This window comes from Microtus pennsylvanicus, chromosome 1 (genome assembly GCF_037038515.1).
Source record: "Microtus pennsylvanicus isolate mMicPen1 chromosome 1, mMicPen1.hap1, whole genome shotgun sequence".
NCBI classification, from domain to species: Eukaryota; Metazoa; Chordata; class Mammalia; order Rodentia; family Cricetidae; genus Microtus; species Microtus pennsylvanicus.
Window position 1 is genome coordinate 119,505,165 of NC_134579.1, and position 12,208 is coordinate 119,517,372.

At 50.1% G+C, this 12,208-nt stretch overlaps 1 protein-coding gene across 2 annotated transcripts; it reads right to left on the minus strand.

Annotated features, from left to right (window-relative positions):
* Positions 1 to 6,232: 6,232 nt before the first annotated feature.
* On the minus strand, positions 6,233 to 11,167 carry Pebp1 (phosphatidylethanolamine binding protein 1). 2 transcript variants are annotated; one of them, XM_075981874.1, is made up of 4 exons: positions 10,965 to 11,167; positions 9,503 to 9,612; positions 9,106 to 9,206; positions 6,233 to 7,060 (listed from the first exon to the last, which is right to left on the minus strand). In XM_075981874.1, the coding sequence occupies exons 1-4, from the start codon at positions 11,097 to 11,099 to the stop codon at positions 6,843 to 6,845; spliced, it is 564 nt and encodes a 187-aa protein (XP_075837989.1). In that variant the 5' UTR covers positions 11,100 to 11,167; the 3' UTR covers positions 6,233 to 6,842. The 2 variants fall into 2 exon arrangements, with proteins under 2 accessions (XP_075837989.1, XP_075837986.1); XM_075981871.1 differs by having other exon boundaries at positions 9,106 to 9,202; positions 9,499 to 9,612.
* Positions 11,168 to 12,208: the final 1,041 nt, after the last annotated feature.

A 12,208-nucleotide genomic window follows, 5' to 3' on the forward strand; every position in this document is an offset into this window, starting at 1 on the left:
CTCAGCACCTGCCCCTACCCTAGCCCCAGCTCCTGCCAACACTGCTTTTTTGAATGAGGACCTGAGGAGCATTCTTGGAGCCTAAGAGAGTGAGTAATGAAGAACATCTGTAACCTGTCGGTCTCACTGTGACAAGTGTAAAATTACAAATAGTTACTAATTATCTCCTCCATGAAGCCATAGTAACAGCTGCCAAGTTGACCATAGTGTTTATGTTTTAGGAGCCTGGCACAGTGGTGCACGTTTTTAATCCCAGCATTTAGGAGGCAGAGGAGGGCAGATCTCTGAGTTCCAGGACAGCCAAGGTTTAACAGGTTACACAGAGAAACCCTGCCTCAGAAAAACCAAAATCAACAATCCAGGTATATAAGAAACATAAGGATGGGGCAAAGAGCCAGTGTCCTCCTTTCCAGTGTGGAGTAAACTCCCCTGGGTTTTAAAAGGCTTGTGTAACAGGTTTATGGGCTGGCAAGATGGCTGAGTGGGTAAAAGGTGCTTGTTGCCAAACCTGATAACAGGGCTTCGAACCCTGGAGCCCACCTGATGAAAGACAACCCCACTCCTGCAAGCTGCCCTCTGGCCTCTACATGTGCATCATGGCATGTGCACACACATGTGCACACCCAAAGCAAATTTTTAAAAACTGAGTTGTCATACATATAGCTAAGGCATACCTGGTAAAAAGCCTTGCCCTGTGATTATTGTGGCTGTTTACCGATTGCCTATCCCAGACACCTGAGATGTGTCAACGTGCCCCACAGGTGACATTCAGATTAGTGCTGAGGATACGTGACTGGTCATGAAGCCTATGGACACAGAAGTCCATGTAAAAGAGGCAGGAGCAGATCGGACCGAAGCCAGCCTGGGCTAGCAGAAGCCAATCTGGCCAGAGCCAACCTGAGCTATGCTCTTAGACTCCATCTCAAAACAGAGAGAAAATAAATAAACAAGGTCCCTAAACCTAAGAACCCCTTCTCAGTCATCCAGGAGAGTTCAGGACACATGAACTATCCTCCGCTGCTGGGCATCTCGGTTTCCTAGTGTTGTTCGGTAGGCGTTTTGTTTTGTTTTCCTCTCGTGCTGGGGGAAAAACCGAGGGCCTTGCATACCTTCTGTAAGCACTCTACCACTGAGCCATGCCTCCACAGGGCACATTCGCAGTCCTTGACTTTCTGAAGGGTACTACCTCCTAAACATGAAATTTAAATACATACATACATATAACACACACACACACACAGCTCCAGAGAACCCTTTCCATAGGCACATATACCAGCACACAGAAACACACCCATACCTAGACATATTTTTAAATAACCTTTTTAAAAACCAATTTAAAAAATACTCTGCATACAGAGGCTAAAGATGTCAGTCAGCTGACAGGGCACCTGCTGACCACGCACAGACCCTGGATTCCACTCCCAGCACTGCATGAACCCGTGCTGTGCATTCACCTGCAGTCCCAGCAGCAGAGGAGCTGGAGGAGAGGAAGTTTGAGTCTCAGGCCATCTTGAGAGATGTAACACCCTGCCTTAGAAAGGAAGGGAGGAAGGGAGGGGGAGGGAAGAAAAAAGAAGGAAGGAAAGAAAAGAGGAAGGAAAGAAGACAAAAGGAAGGGACGAAGGGAGGGGGAGGGAAGAAAAAAGAAGGAAGGAAAGAAAAGAGGAAAGAAAGAAAGAAAAAGGAAGAAAGGAAGGAATGAGAAAGGAAGGAAAGAGAAAACAGAAAGAAAGGAAGAAAGAAAGAAAGAAAGAAAGAAAGAAAGAAAGAAAGAAAGAAAGAAAGAAAAGAAAAAAGGAAGGAAGGCAGGCAGGCTATAAGTGCACACATCTTTAACTGGCAATGGAAAGATAGAAACACAGCCACAGCGCCATGGGAATACCTAGCCCACTCAGTTACTGTAAGGGTCATCAGTGTCAGCAGAGAGAGCAGAAAAATGAGTGTGTGAAGGGCCAGATCTGGAAGTGCCCGGCAAGTTCAAGGGACTAAGAGACACTCTCTCAAAGTAGGAGCTGAGTGAGTGAGAGCAGGAGTCAAGAGGCTTGCGGGAATCCGTTTACAAAAGGCTCCCAGACCTGTGGGCTCTATCTGTAAGTCACGCAGGAATTTCCAATCAACAGCAAGGCTGCCTGACTTTGCACCGGTATCAAGACGGGCTTCAACCACATGCAGCTGGGCATAAACACTGACGAGATATTAGCCCGGCTTTTGATAGATGACCTCTGTTTACTAGAGGTGAATTGAGAAATTCCACGTTGGTTGCCGTAGCAGATGTTCCCTTCTACATAAGGTCAGAGTGCTAGGCACGTCCCAGATTCCACCCTTAGAAATACTACTGGGCCGGCTGTGAGCGGGCGGGCTGTGGGCGGGCCGGCTATGGGCAAGCAAGACGGTTGGCTCAGCAACAAAGAGCTTGCTCTGCAAACCTGGTGATGAGTTCAATACCTGAACAGGTAGGAGAGAACCAACTCCGCCAAGTCGTCCACTGACCACACCCACACGTTATGCATGCATGTGCAAACTCACACAGACACACACAATAACTGGATAAAATTTCAAGTAATCCTGGACTGCGAGCCTGGCCGCACGCTGAGGCACCTGTTGTGATAGCTGATATTACCACAGGACCTGGAATCATCCAGCGAAGAGACCAGCCTCTGGGCACGCCTGTGACAGATCACCTAGATTAACTAAGATCCACAGCAATTGTGGGTGTCACCCTGCCACGGGCTGGGGTCCTGAAGTGAGCAGAAAGGAGGAAGTGGGCCGAGCACCAGCATTCATCTTTCTCAGCTTCCTGCCAGCAGATGTCAGGAAACAACTGCTTCCCTCCCCCGCCACGGTGGACTGCACCCCAAACTGCTGTCACTAGTACTCCCGTGTCACTCCAAGCCCTTATATTACACTCTTTGGGATGGCTGTGATCAGAGAACTGCCCTGAACCTCTGGACTTTGTTCGTGCATGTCCATCAGGTCCAGTTTAATCATTTATTACATTTTTTTAAAGATTTTTTTTTTTTTATGTATACAGGTGCTTGCCTGCATGTATGCCTGCAGACCAGAAGAGGGCATCGGATTGTGAGCTGCCCTGTGGTTGCTGGGAACTGAACCCAGGACCTCTGGAAGAGCAGCCAGTGCTCTTGCACTGAGCCATCTCTGCAGCCCCGTTTGTTGCATCTTTTGTGTATGTTGCATGCTCACGTGTGCCACAAAGGTCACACACGATCCGGAGGACAACCGTGGAGAGTCTGTTCTTTCCTCCCACAGTGTGGGTGCCCTCCACGTCAGATTTGGTGGCAGTGACTTTACCTACTAAGCCATACTGCTGGCCCACGTCCACACGTTTAGACAAGGAAGCAGAGGACGACCTCGCCCTGATTACCACTCTTTAAAGAACAAAGCATCTTGCAATTGGTGATAGAAAATCACATGAAAAATCATGTAAGAGGAAAAACTAGTACATGATTTTAAATATACATAAATACCAAGTCAAAATGTTTGAAGTTCAGTAAAACTGTCCGGATTTGTGGAGAAGGAACTCACACACCACTACTGTCTTCCTGGAGGGTATTCTGCATGTATCAGAACTGAAAAGGTGCAGGCCTGTGGAAACAATTGTTGCAATATTAGGAATTCCCCCCTAACTTGCCAAAGCACTTCCTACACGTATGAAGGGCGTTTGCCAAAGCGCTATTTACAACAGCAAATGAACAGAAATAAATGAAACCACACAAACAAAATCATACAGTGGTGTGAACATCTGTAATATGAAGTATCTGGTCACAATGTAAGCTACACACCTGGAGAACCACTGCATAAACTAGTGTGTTTGGAAAAATATGTGTCTGGGGTCGGTGAGATGGCTTAGCGGATAAAGGTACTTGCCACCAACCCTGACGGTCTGAGTTTGATCCCAGGACCCACAGAGTAGGAAGAATCACCTCCCACAAATTGTACTCTAATCTTCACGTGCTGTAGTACACGCGTGTGTGCATCTACCCAGTAGATGATAGATGGACAAATGGATGAATAAAATAATTTATTATTTTAAAGAAAAGGCTGGAGAGAAGGCTCACTGGTTAGGAGTGCACCCTGCTCTTGCAGAGGACCTGAGTCCAGTTCCCAACACCAAGATTAGGTGGGGCACAACCACCTGCAACTCCAGCTCTAGGACCTGATGCCCTCTTCTGGACTCCACAGGCACCTGCATACACACACACACACACACACACACACACACACACACACACACACTTAAAATATTTTTTAAAAAAATTTTGAGCAGGGTCTGGTGGCACACACCGTTAATCCCAGCACTCGGGAAGCACAGGCAGGCAGATCTCTGAGATCAAGGCCATCATGGTCTAAGAGCAAGTTTCAGGACAGCCAGGGCTGTTAGAGAAAGCCTGTCTCAAAAACAGAACAACAAAACATTTTGTTACATAAGTACCTAACAGTGTTTACCAGTGTACATGCCAAGACTTTTAAGGATAGAAAGATAAGGTATGTTTTGTTTCTTCTGGAAGAGAGCCTAGGCCAGGGATTACCATCAAGACACCCTGCTGAGATGGAAGGCACTTTCTTTCCACACTCTGTTGGGAGCACACTTGTGTGTGTAGTGTGTTTTTCAGTGCTGGGATCAAACCAGGGGGTGTACACATGTACATTCAGAGTGCATGTCTACTCTACCACTGAGCTCCGCCCCAACCCTATCATTCATTTTTTTAAGATTTATTAATTATGTATACAGCATTCTGTCTGTATGTGTGCTGCAGGCCAGAAGAAACCAGATCTCATTACAGATGGTTGTGAGCAACCATGAGGTTACTGGGAATTGAACTCAGGACCTCTAGAAGAAGCAGTTGGTGTTCTTAACCTCTGAGCCATCTCTCGAGCCCCCCCCATCATCCATTTTTATAACTTTTATCAACTTTAAATATACATTTTCCACAAAAATCTACCTATCTTATCCACCCAGAAGCTATCAGGACATGTTGTCAACATTTGTCAAAGGAAGAACTAGGAGGTGGGCTAGGCCTGTAATTCCAGACAGAGGGAGGATTGTGAGTTCAAGGCCCGCCTGAGGTATGCTGTAAGGCTTTCTCACCATACAATAAAACCTCAGACCCTTCCCCATGAGCCCAATTCACAGTGACAGGAACCTCTGACACTGGGAGTCTCCTCCGCCTGGCCCTGACCCCTCTGTGGATGACCCATGGGGGAGGGGTAAGTTTCCACAACACTGACAGCCTTTTACCACAGCAAAGGAAGGCTCGTGGACAATGTGGGCAGTGCAGAGGAGCCATAGGGCACATCCCTGGCACCTAAGGAAGCAATGGGCTGTTCAGAATTTGACCAGGGTCTCCCACGATTCTTTGCCCAGATAGGAGTGCTGTTTTGGAAGGGCTGTGAACTTTTCAGAGTTGGCTTCTGGCTGGAGGAAGTGAGAGTTCCAGCCCAGCTGGTTCCACCTCATGCTCTTGGCTCTGCTAGAATGTGAATCCCTTTACCAGACAGTGCCACCACCTCAGCCCAAGCCACCTGGCTACGCATCTCCTGCTGTGACAGACCCAAGTAAAAGCCAAAACAAACCTCTTGCTGATCAAGTCTGTCACAAGGGTACAAAAGTAGTAAGGGTATTCGACCTTGAAGAACTGGTCCAGAGCAAAGGTGCTTCTAGGCCTGAAGCAAGCCAGCTGATTTCTCTTTCAGTACGTTTTAAAATTATACATATGTTTGGGTGTCCGCGGTGCCAAGGTGCATGTATTGAAGTCAGATTGCAACTGGCTGCGGTCAGTTTTCTCCTTCCGCCTCTGGGTCCTGGGGTCAGCCTTTACCTGCTAGGTCACCTCTGTGACCTTTTTTTATATGGCCCAAGCTGTCTCCAAACTCACACAGTCCTCCTGCCTCAGCCTCTCAAATACTGGGGATACAGGTCTGATCCACCATTCCCAGGCCTGCCTGAAGCCTGGGAGTTTGGTTTTTTTGTTAAGACAAGATCTCATTATGGAGACCAGGCCGGCCTAGAACTCAGAGCTCTCCCTACCTCTGCCTCCCAAGTGCTGGGACAAAAGGTGTGCGCCACCACTCCTGACTCTCCCTCCTCCATAAGCATTGCCCCCACTGCCCATTATAAGGGAGGAGGTGGCAGAAACTCCCTGTGGCCAGATGGCACGCTGCTTGCCTCAGAGGGCTCCTCCGCCCATGCACAGTGGAGAAAATACCCGGATGCCTGAATTCAATGCCTTTATTTTTATTTGATGATGTACAGACAAGATTAACACACCTAGCAACTCCAGGAACTTTTGCTCATACTACTGAGAAGCAAGGCTTAGCCCTCTCTCTGGGGCCTTGCCTCAGCACAGTAGCCCTGTTCTTTAGAGCTACAGGACACCAACACCTGTGCAGCCGCCTGCCCTAGCTGAGATGGAAGCCTTGTGTTGTCCCAGTTGGGGACAGAACTTCAAAAACACATCTCAGAAGATGCTACCATGCCTGGTTCTGGGCGAGTCCTTGTCAAACCACGTACAGACAACACCAGCCCTCACCCTCACATGGGGCAGAGTGTCTTTACTTTCCAGAGTTGCAAATCTTTAACAACACAAGCACTCCATCAGAACGCCAAACACCCCCTAGATGGAGACTAAATTCGAGCAAACATAAACCTGGATACGATTATTAGAATCCTAAGGATGGGCAGCGGGAAGTCACCCTACACCTCTATCCTAGCACAGCTCAGGACTCCCTGCAAGGGGGTAGAAAGGAAGGAGGAGAAACAGCATGCTTTGTACAACTTGACAATACTGTGGGGGTCCCCAGGACCTCTGGCCTCCACAGCTCCTCTATTTCCCAGAGAGCTGCTCATACAGCTTGGGCACGTAGTCATCCCACTCTGCCTGGTAACATGTGCCCGCCACTGGGGCTCCCAGGTGATACTTCTTGCGGAAGGCCGCCACCTTGAACTTGCCGCGATGATCTCCTGACCTGTTGCTGAGGATGGGTTCGTCACAGTTCAGTGGCTTGTCCTGTTCGTACACCAGCCAGACGTAGCGGTGGAGGCCTGCAGGAGAGGCAAGCATCACCCAGACAGTAAGTTTGGGGTGGGGATGCACCGCAGTTGGGAATGCTCTTGCCTAACATACACACATCCCCGGCTTGGTTCTCTACACAGCACAACATAAACAGAGTGGAACAGTGGCCACTTGATTAGGATTTGTGTTCAGGGCCATCCCCAAGTACTCCTAAAGTTCAAGGCTGGCATGGGCTGCAGGAAACTGTGTCAAAATCCTATGGTTTCAATCACTTTTTGAAAAGCTATTTATGTGTATGAGGATGATAACAACAGAAGTGGCCATCATCCAGATTACTGGACAAAGAGGCCACAGTATGCCACCTGTCACAAAAGCATCAATGACCTGCCAGGGTCTGCAAAGACTTCACAGACTCACAAGAACTTCACACGAGCTGATCAGAGTGTAGAACATCCACTTTGGAGAACTCCAGGCAACTCGTAGACCTAGGATATCGACCTAAGAGTGATGGAGCCCGGCCAAGAACAGCCAGAAGGCACACAGAGGCTCTGCTCACAGCACCCACATCCTGGCCACAGCCCAAGTGCCAGCAAGAGGAAGGCTGAGCCACGAGGCACGCGGGCACAGGGAATACTAATTAACGAAAGGAAATGAACTGGAAACCAGAACAGAATGACTCTTGTCCCGCATGCTCTGCCCATGAGAAGTGTGGTGACCAAAACAACTCATGGAGGCAGACGGCAGAAAATCCTGGGAGCCACAGGAACAAGGCCACCTCTAAGAACACTGGGGTGACAGGAAGAGATCCCATCTTTCTGGAGTGTCCAGATGTGTGTGCCTCAATTCCACTGCCCGAAACTTCACGATCCATCAGTTTATTCTGCAAGCTAAACTTCAAACCTCCCCCGTCTCCCAGAGCTGCTGGGGTTTCTAGTCTTTAAAACAGAGCACAGCTCCTACCCGAGAGACTCGCTTTACTCCCAGCGTCTCCCGTCTATAATTAAATCACCTGCTTTTGTTGGTGCCCTGGAGAACCTTAAGAGTCCCCAGGAAATCCGCTTCTTTACTCTCTGTTAGGAACAAGCGGGAGGCCTTTAAGCCACCTGGAGGCTGCTGGGCCAGCGGCCACACTGTGAGCCATGAGCAGTGGTCCTTGTCCTTACTGGGTACTCATTATTCCAGTCAGTGCTGAGGGCAGAACAATGCACAAACGTTCGCACTCTGCCACGCATCAGCCATCATCACCATGGCCTCGTTCCAGCGAATGGGAACACCGTGTAACAGGCAACAGGCAGTAACCGTGTCTCCCACCAGCTCCGGGGGTGTTTGTGCGAGTTAGGGAACTTCAATGTCGGAGATGAATCTCACTGACTCACACTGTCCGTGTAAACACACAAGTGTCATCAATGTGGGTCACTACAGTGTGCGTGCATGTGTGTGCATGTGTGTCCAATGTGGATCACTACAGTGTGTGTGCATGGGTGTCATCAATGTGGCTCGCTAGCCTTCCAAGCCTTTTCAAGGTACCCAACCACATTTGCGGAAGAAAGAGAGAGTTATAAAGAAGTCTTCGGGCATTTATGTGAAAACAGTGATCACTTCCTGTTTATAGAATCAGAAACTCCCAAGATCAGACAAAGCAGAGCTTAGACAGAGACCAGAGGGGCTCAACTTTGCCCACATCTGGCCCGCCAAACCCCACTCTGAGCTTCCACAGCACTGCCTGCTCTCTGTGCCCCTGCCTGTTGGAGGCATTTGACAGCCCAGTGCCAGAGAGCTTGCCTAAAGTGCCGGAGGGCCCTGGCTTCGGTTTTTCAGGACCACCAAAAATCACATTCTGATGCAGCTCTCTAGAGTCCAACAGTAGCTCCACAGAGGGCACACCCAGTCAGAACCCCACAAGCCCACAGACTGGAGACAGCACTGGAAAGGACTGGCCCAAAGGGGAAAGCAAGCAGACTTGTGTCTCCCTCAGGGAGAGGCTTGGAAACAAACTGGGCCAGCGGCAACCTGACAGAGTCCCCCCATCCCCTGCCTCCTCTCACACCCTTCCCCTGAAGCAGCCTTGACTGACCTGTGCCACTGGGAGGCCCAGAGCCCACGTAATCGGAGAGGACCTTGCCGCTGCTGATGTCATTGCCCTTCATGTTGACCACCAGAAAATGGTGCCACTCCCTGGAGAGAGAGAACGAGGGACTCTGAGCGCCTGGAGACAGGTATGCACCAAGCACCTGCTCCACACTGAACCACGAAGGCAGGTGATACAGTCGGAAAGCATATCCGAGCGAGAGAGCTGGACGCCTAGAGAAGCCATCTATGAAGCTGGCGATCTGGCTCAGGTGGGCTTTCCTAACCAGCACTACAACCATGCTATAATCCCAGCCGGTCTATGTGTCCCTGCCTAACAAGGGACTTCTGCCAAACACGTCACACCTGGATGACTGCCTCTCACCATCTTTTCCTCAACTTGCCTGAATTTGGGGTCCTTCCTGCTGGGAGCATCTGGGTCGGTGAGGACCAGGGTGTAGAGTTTCCCTGGGTCAAGGCCATCCCACGAAATGCTGCTGGGCCTATTCTGAACCTGTAAGAAGGAACCAGTTTGAGGTTAAAAACTCAAAAATGCTCTCAAGCTCAGTATTTACAGCCTTATACCCCTAAAAGGTAAACCATGAGGACTAGTTTTTACTGACTTCTTTTACTAAAGATACATATTAAAATAGATGTATTTTAATCTATTGGAAGTTCCCAAGTATAGCCCTACTAAAAGCCCGAATCTTGGGGCTGGAGAGACATCAAGAACTCTTGCAAAGGACAGATAATTCCCAGCACCCACGTGGGGGCGGGGGTGCAACAACAGATTAATGGAAGTTCCTGAGTATGACCTCGACTAAAAGCCTGGACCTTGGGGCTGGAAGAGACAGTTCAGTCATTAAGAACTCTTGCAAAGGACCACACTCCCAACACCCGTGGGGGGTGGGGAGGATGGTCCTTAACAGCCAGCAACTCCAGCTTCAGGGGACCTGATGCCTCTTCGGGCCTCCACAACTCCCTGCTCTCACTCACATATACATAAATAAAAATAAAACAAATCTTAAAAAGCCAGAAAAAAAAAACTGATGTGGCGCATGCCTTTAATGCCCAGCACTTGGGAGGCAGAATCAGGCGGATCTCCTGTGAGTTCGAGGACAGCTTGGTCACGTAGTGAGTTCCATTCCAGGCCAGTCAGAGCTACACCAGTGAGATCCTCCCTCTCCCTCTCCCTCTCCCTCTCCCTCTCCCTCTCCCTCTCCCCCTCCCCCTCCCCCTCCCCCTCCCCCTCCCCCTCCCCCTCTCTCTCTCTCGACACGCACGCACGAACACACACCAGCCTTAGCAACACTATCTCCACGTTATTAACCGTGCCACTAGGTCCTCCTCCACGTTACTGGGGTCCTGAGCCACCATGTCTTTGAATACAGTAGCCAGCTGATGTGTAATCTGCCTTCACTGAACAAGTTCAAGAGCTCAGAAAACAACAGCTCCCAAGGACACGTACAAAGTTTGGGACAATGGAGACCGGCCAGGCCTCCCAATGGAAACTTCCAAGTCACCATCCCGAACCCTGGGCTCTAAATACACAAAGGGAAGAGTTAAAGCTACTTTCTCTGAGCTTGGAGCCGCTGCTGGGCTTCAGCATCCCACCTCCACCCCAACAGCAAATCAGGCAATGGGAAGGCGCTGGCCCTGGAGCCCTGCACAGTGCAGGCCGCTCTCTGGGGTGGGGTGGCTCCAAGTTCTGGACTGTTAACAGAGGTTACATAAGGCGCCTCCGGCTACCGGGTGGGACTCCTGTGGCATAGTTGGGGATACAGAGGTTGAGCCCGGAGGCCCCGGGAGCGAGGCCTGCTCCGTCCCGCTGCTCCCGGGCCTCCCCCTCCCCAGGCCTGCGCGTACCTGGGTGGGCGTCAGCACTTTGCCCAGCTCGTCCACCTCCACCCCGGCGTAGGCGACCCGCAGCGCGTGCTGGGGACGCTCGTCCACCTCCTGCAGGCTCAGCGGCCCGGACCACTGGCTGATGTCGGCGGGCATGGCGACAATGAGGACGAGGACTCACGCGCTGTCCCGAGTGCCGCGAACCCAGGGCGCTTGCGCAATTAGCCTCCGCCACTCGACCAATCGCAAGCCAGGCCGCGCCTCTCGCCCTCTGATTGGCTGATACGAAACTGGGCGGTCTAAGGACCCCTCCGGCGCCTGTTGGGCTGTGCGTTCAACACTGCGGTTTAAATTGTTTTTGCGGCTTCTCCTTTCACTTGAAGGACTTTTAGCCCCATTTCGCAATTTCCAGTGATAAGGCCTTGCTTTTTTTTCTTGAATTTCTTAAAACGAGCGTGATTTCTTCCCTGCATTATCTTTTGTTGTTGTTTTAAAAGCTTTTTAAATGCCACCAAAGTTCAGCCCTGGGGAAATCAATTAATGTGTTGGATTTATCTGCAGAATGTGGATGACCCCCAAAGCAGCCAGACTCAAAGTTCTGCACGCAGCACAGATGATGACCTCCCCATCCCCCCATAAATGTCCACATTGGAACCTCCCTTCAATAAACCTTCCAGCCTGAGTGCCCGCAAGTAAGTCCAGAATTGCATACAAATGACTGGAAGAAGTGGCTGGATCTTGGTTGAGAGGCTTAAAAGACAACCCTCGCCCCCAAGAGAAACTATCTACAGTCTGCAAGCCCCTTGCCAAGTAGCAACAACTGAGCTCCTGAAAAATGACGGCTGCTTTTCTCAGACCGGAACAAGTCCTCCTACGGACAGTGTGGCTTAACAAGACAAAATGGAATTCAGGTTGCTAATCAGAAAGAAAGCCTCAGAATGTGGCTATTTCCTGGGTGGCTTCCAGGTCATCCCATGGGCCTTGAAAGAGAGAAATGGAAAGCGGGATCGAGAAGACCAGACTGAGAAGAGTAAGCAAAGGTGGACCAGTCATCGCCGGCTTTGCAGTTAGGGCAGCCTCCAAAGCACGGAAGCTGTCAGAAAATGCATGGGCCTCCAGAAGGATGCAGATGTGAGGAGGATTTGATTGCAACCCACCTTTCCTAGGGGAATTTTTATATTGTGTATCTAATAGGCTGTAGGGGGGCGCTCTGTCCTCCATGGAGGACATGATCACTGGTTTTTCCCCCCCCTACTTATTTATTA

What these genes read in the sequence shown, in the direction of transcription:
- Pebp1 (XM_075981874.1), bottom strand. Translation starts at nt 11,099, where the DNA reads ATGCCCGCCGACATCAGCCAGTGGTCCGGGCCGCTGAGCCTGCAGGAG. An exon ending in AGGAAGGACCCCAAATTCAG is followed by an intron (nt 9,207 to 9,502) that starts GCAAGTTGAGGA and finishes CTCTCTCTCCAG; the next exon opens with GGAGTGGCACCATTTTCTGG. An exon ending in TGGGCCTCCCAGTGGCACAG is followed by an intron (nt 7,061 to 9,105) that starts GTCAGTCAAGGC and finishes CCTCTCCTGCAG; the next exon opens with GCCTCCACCGCTACGTCTGG.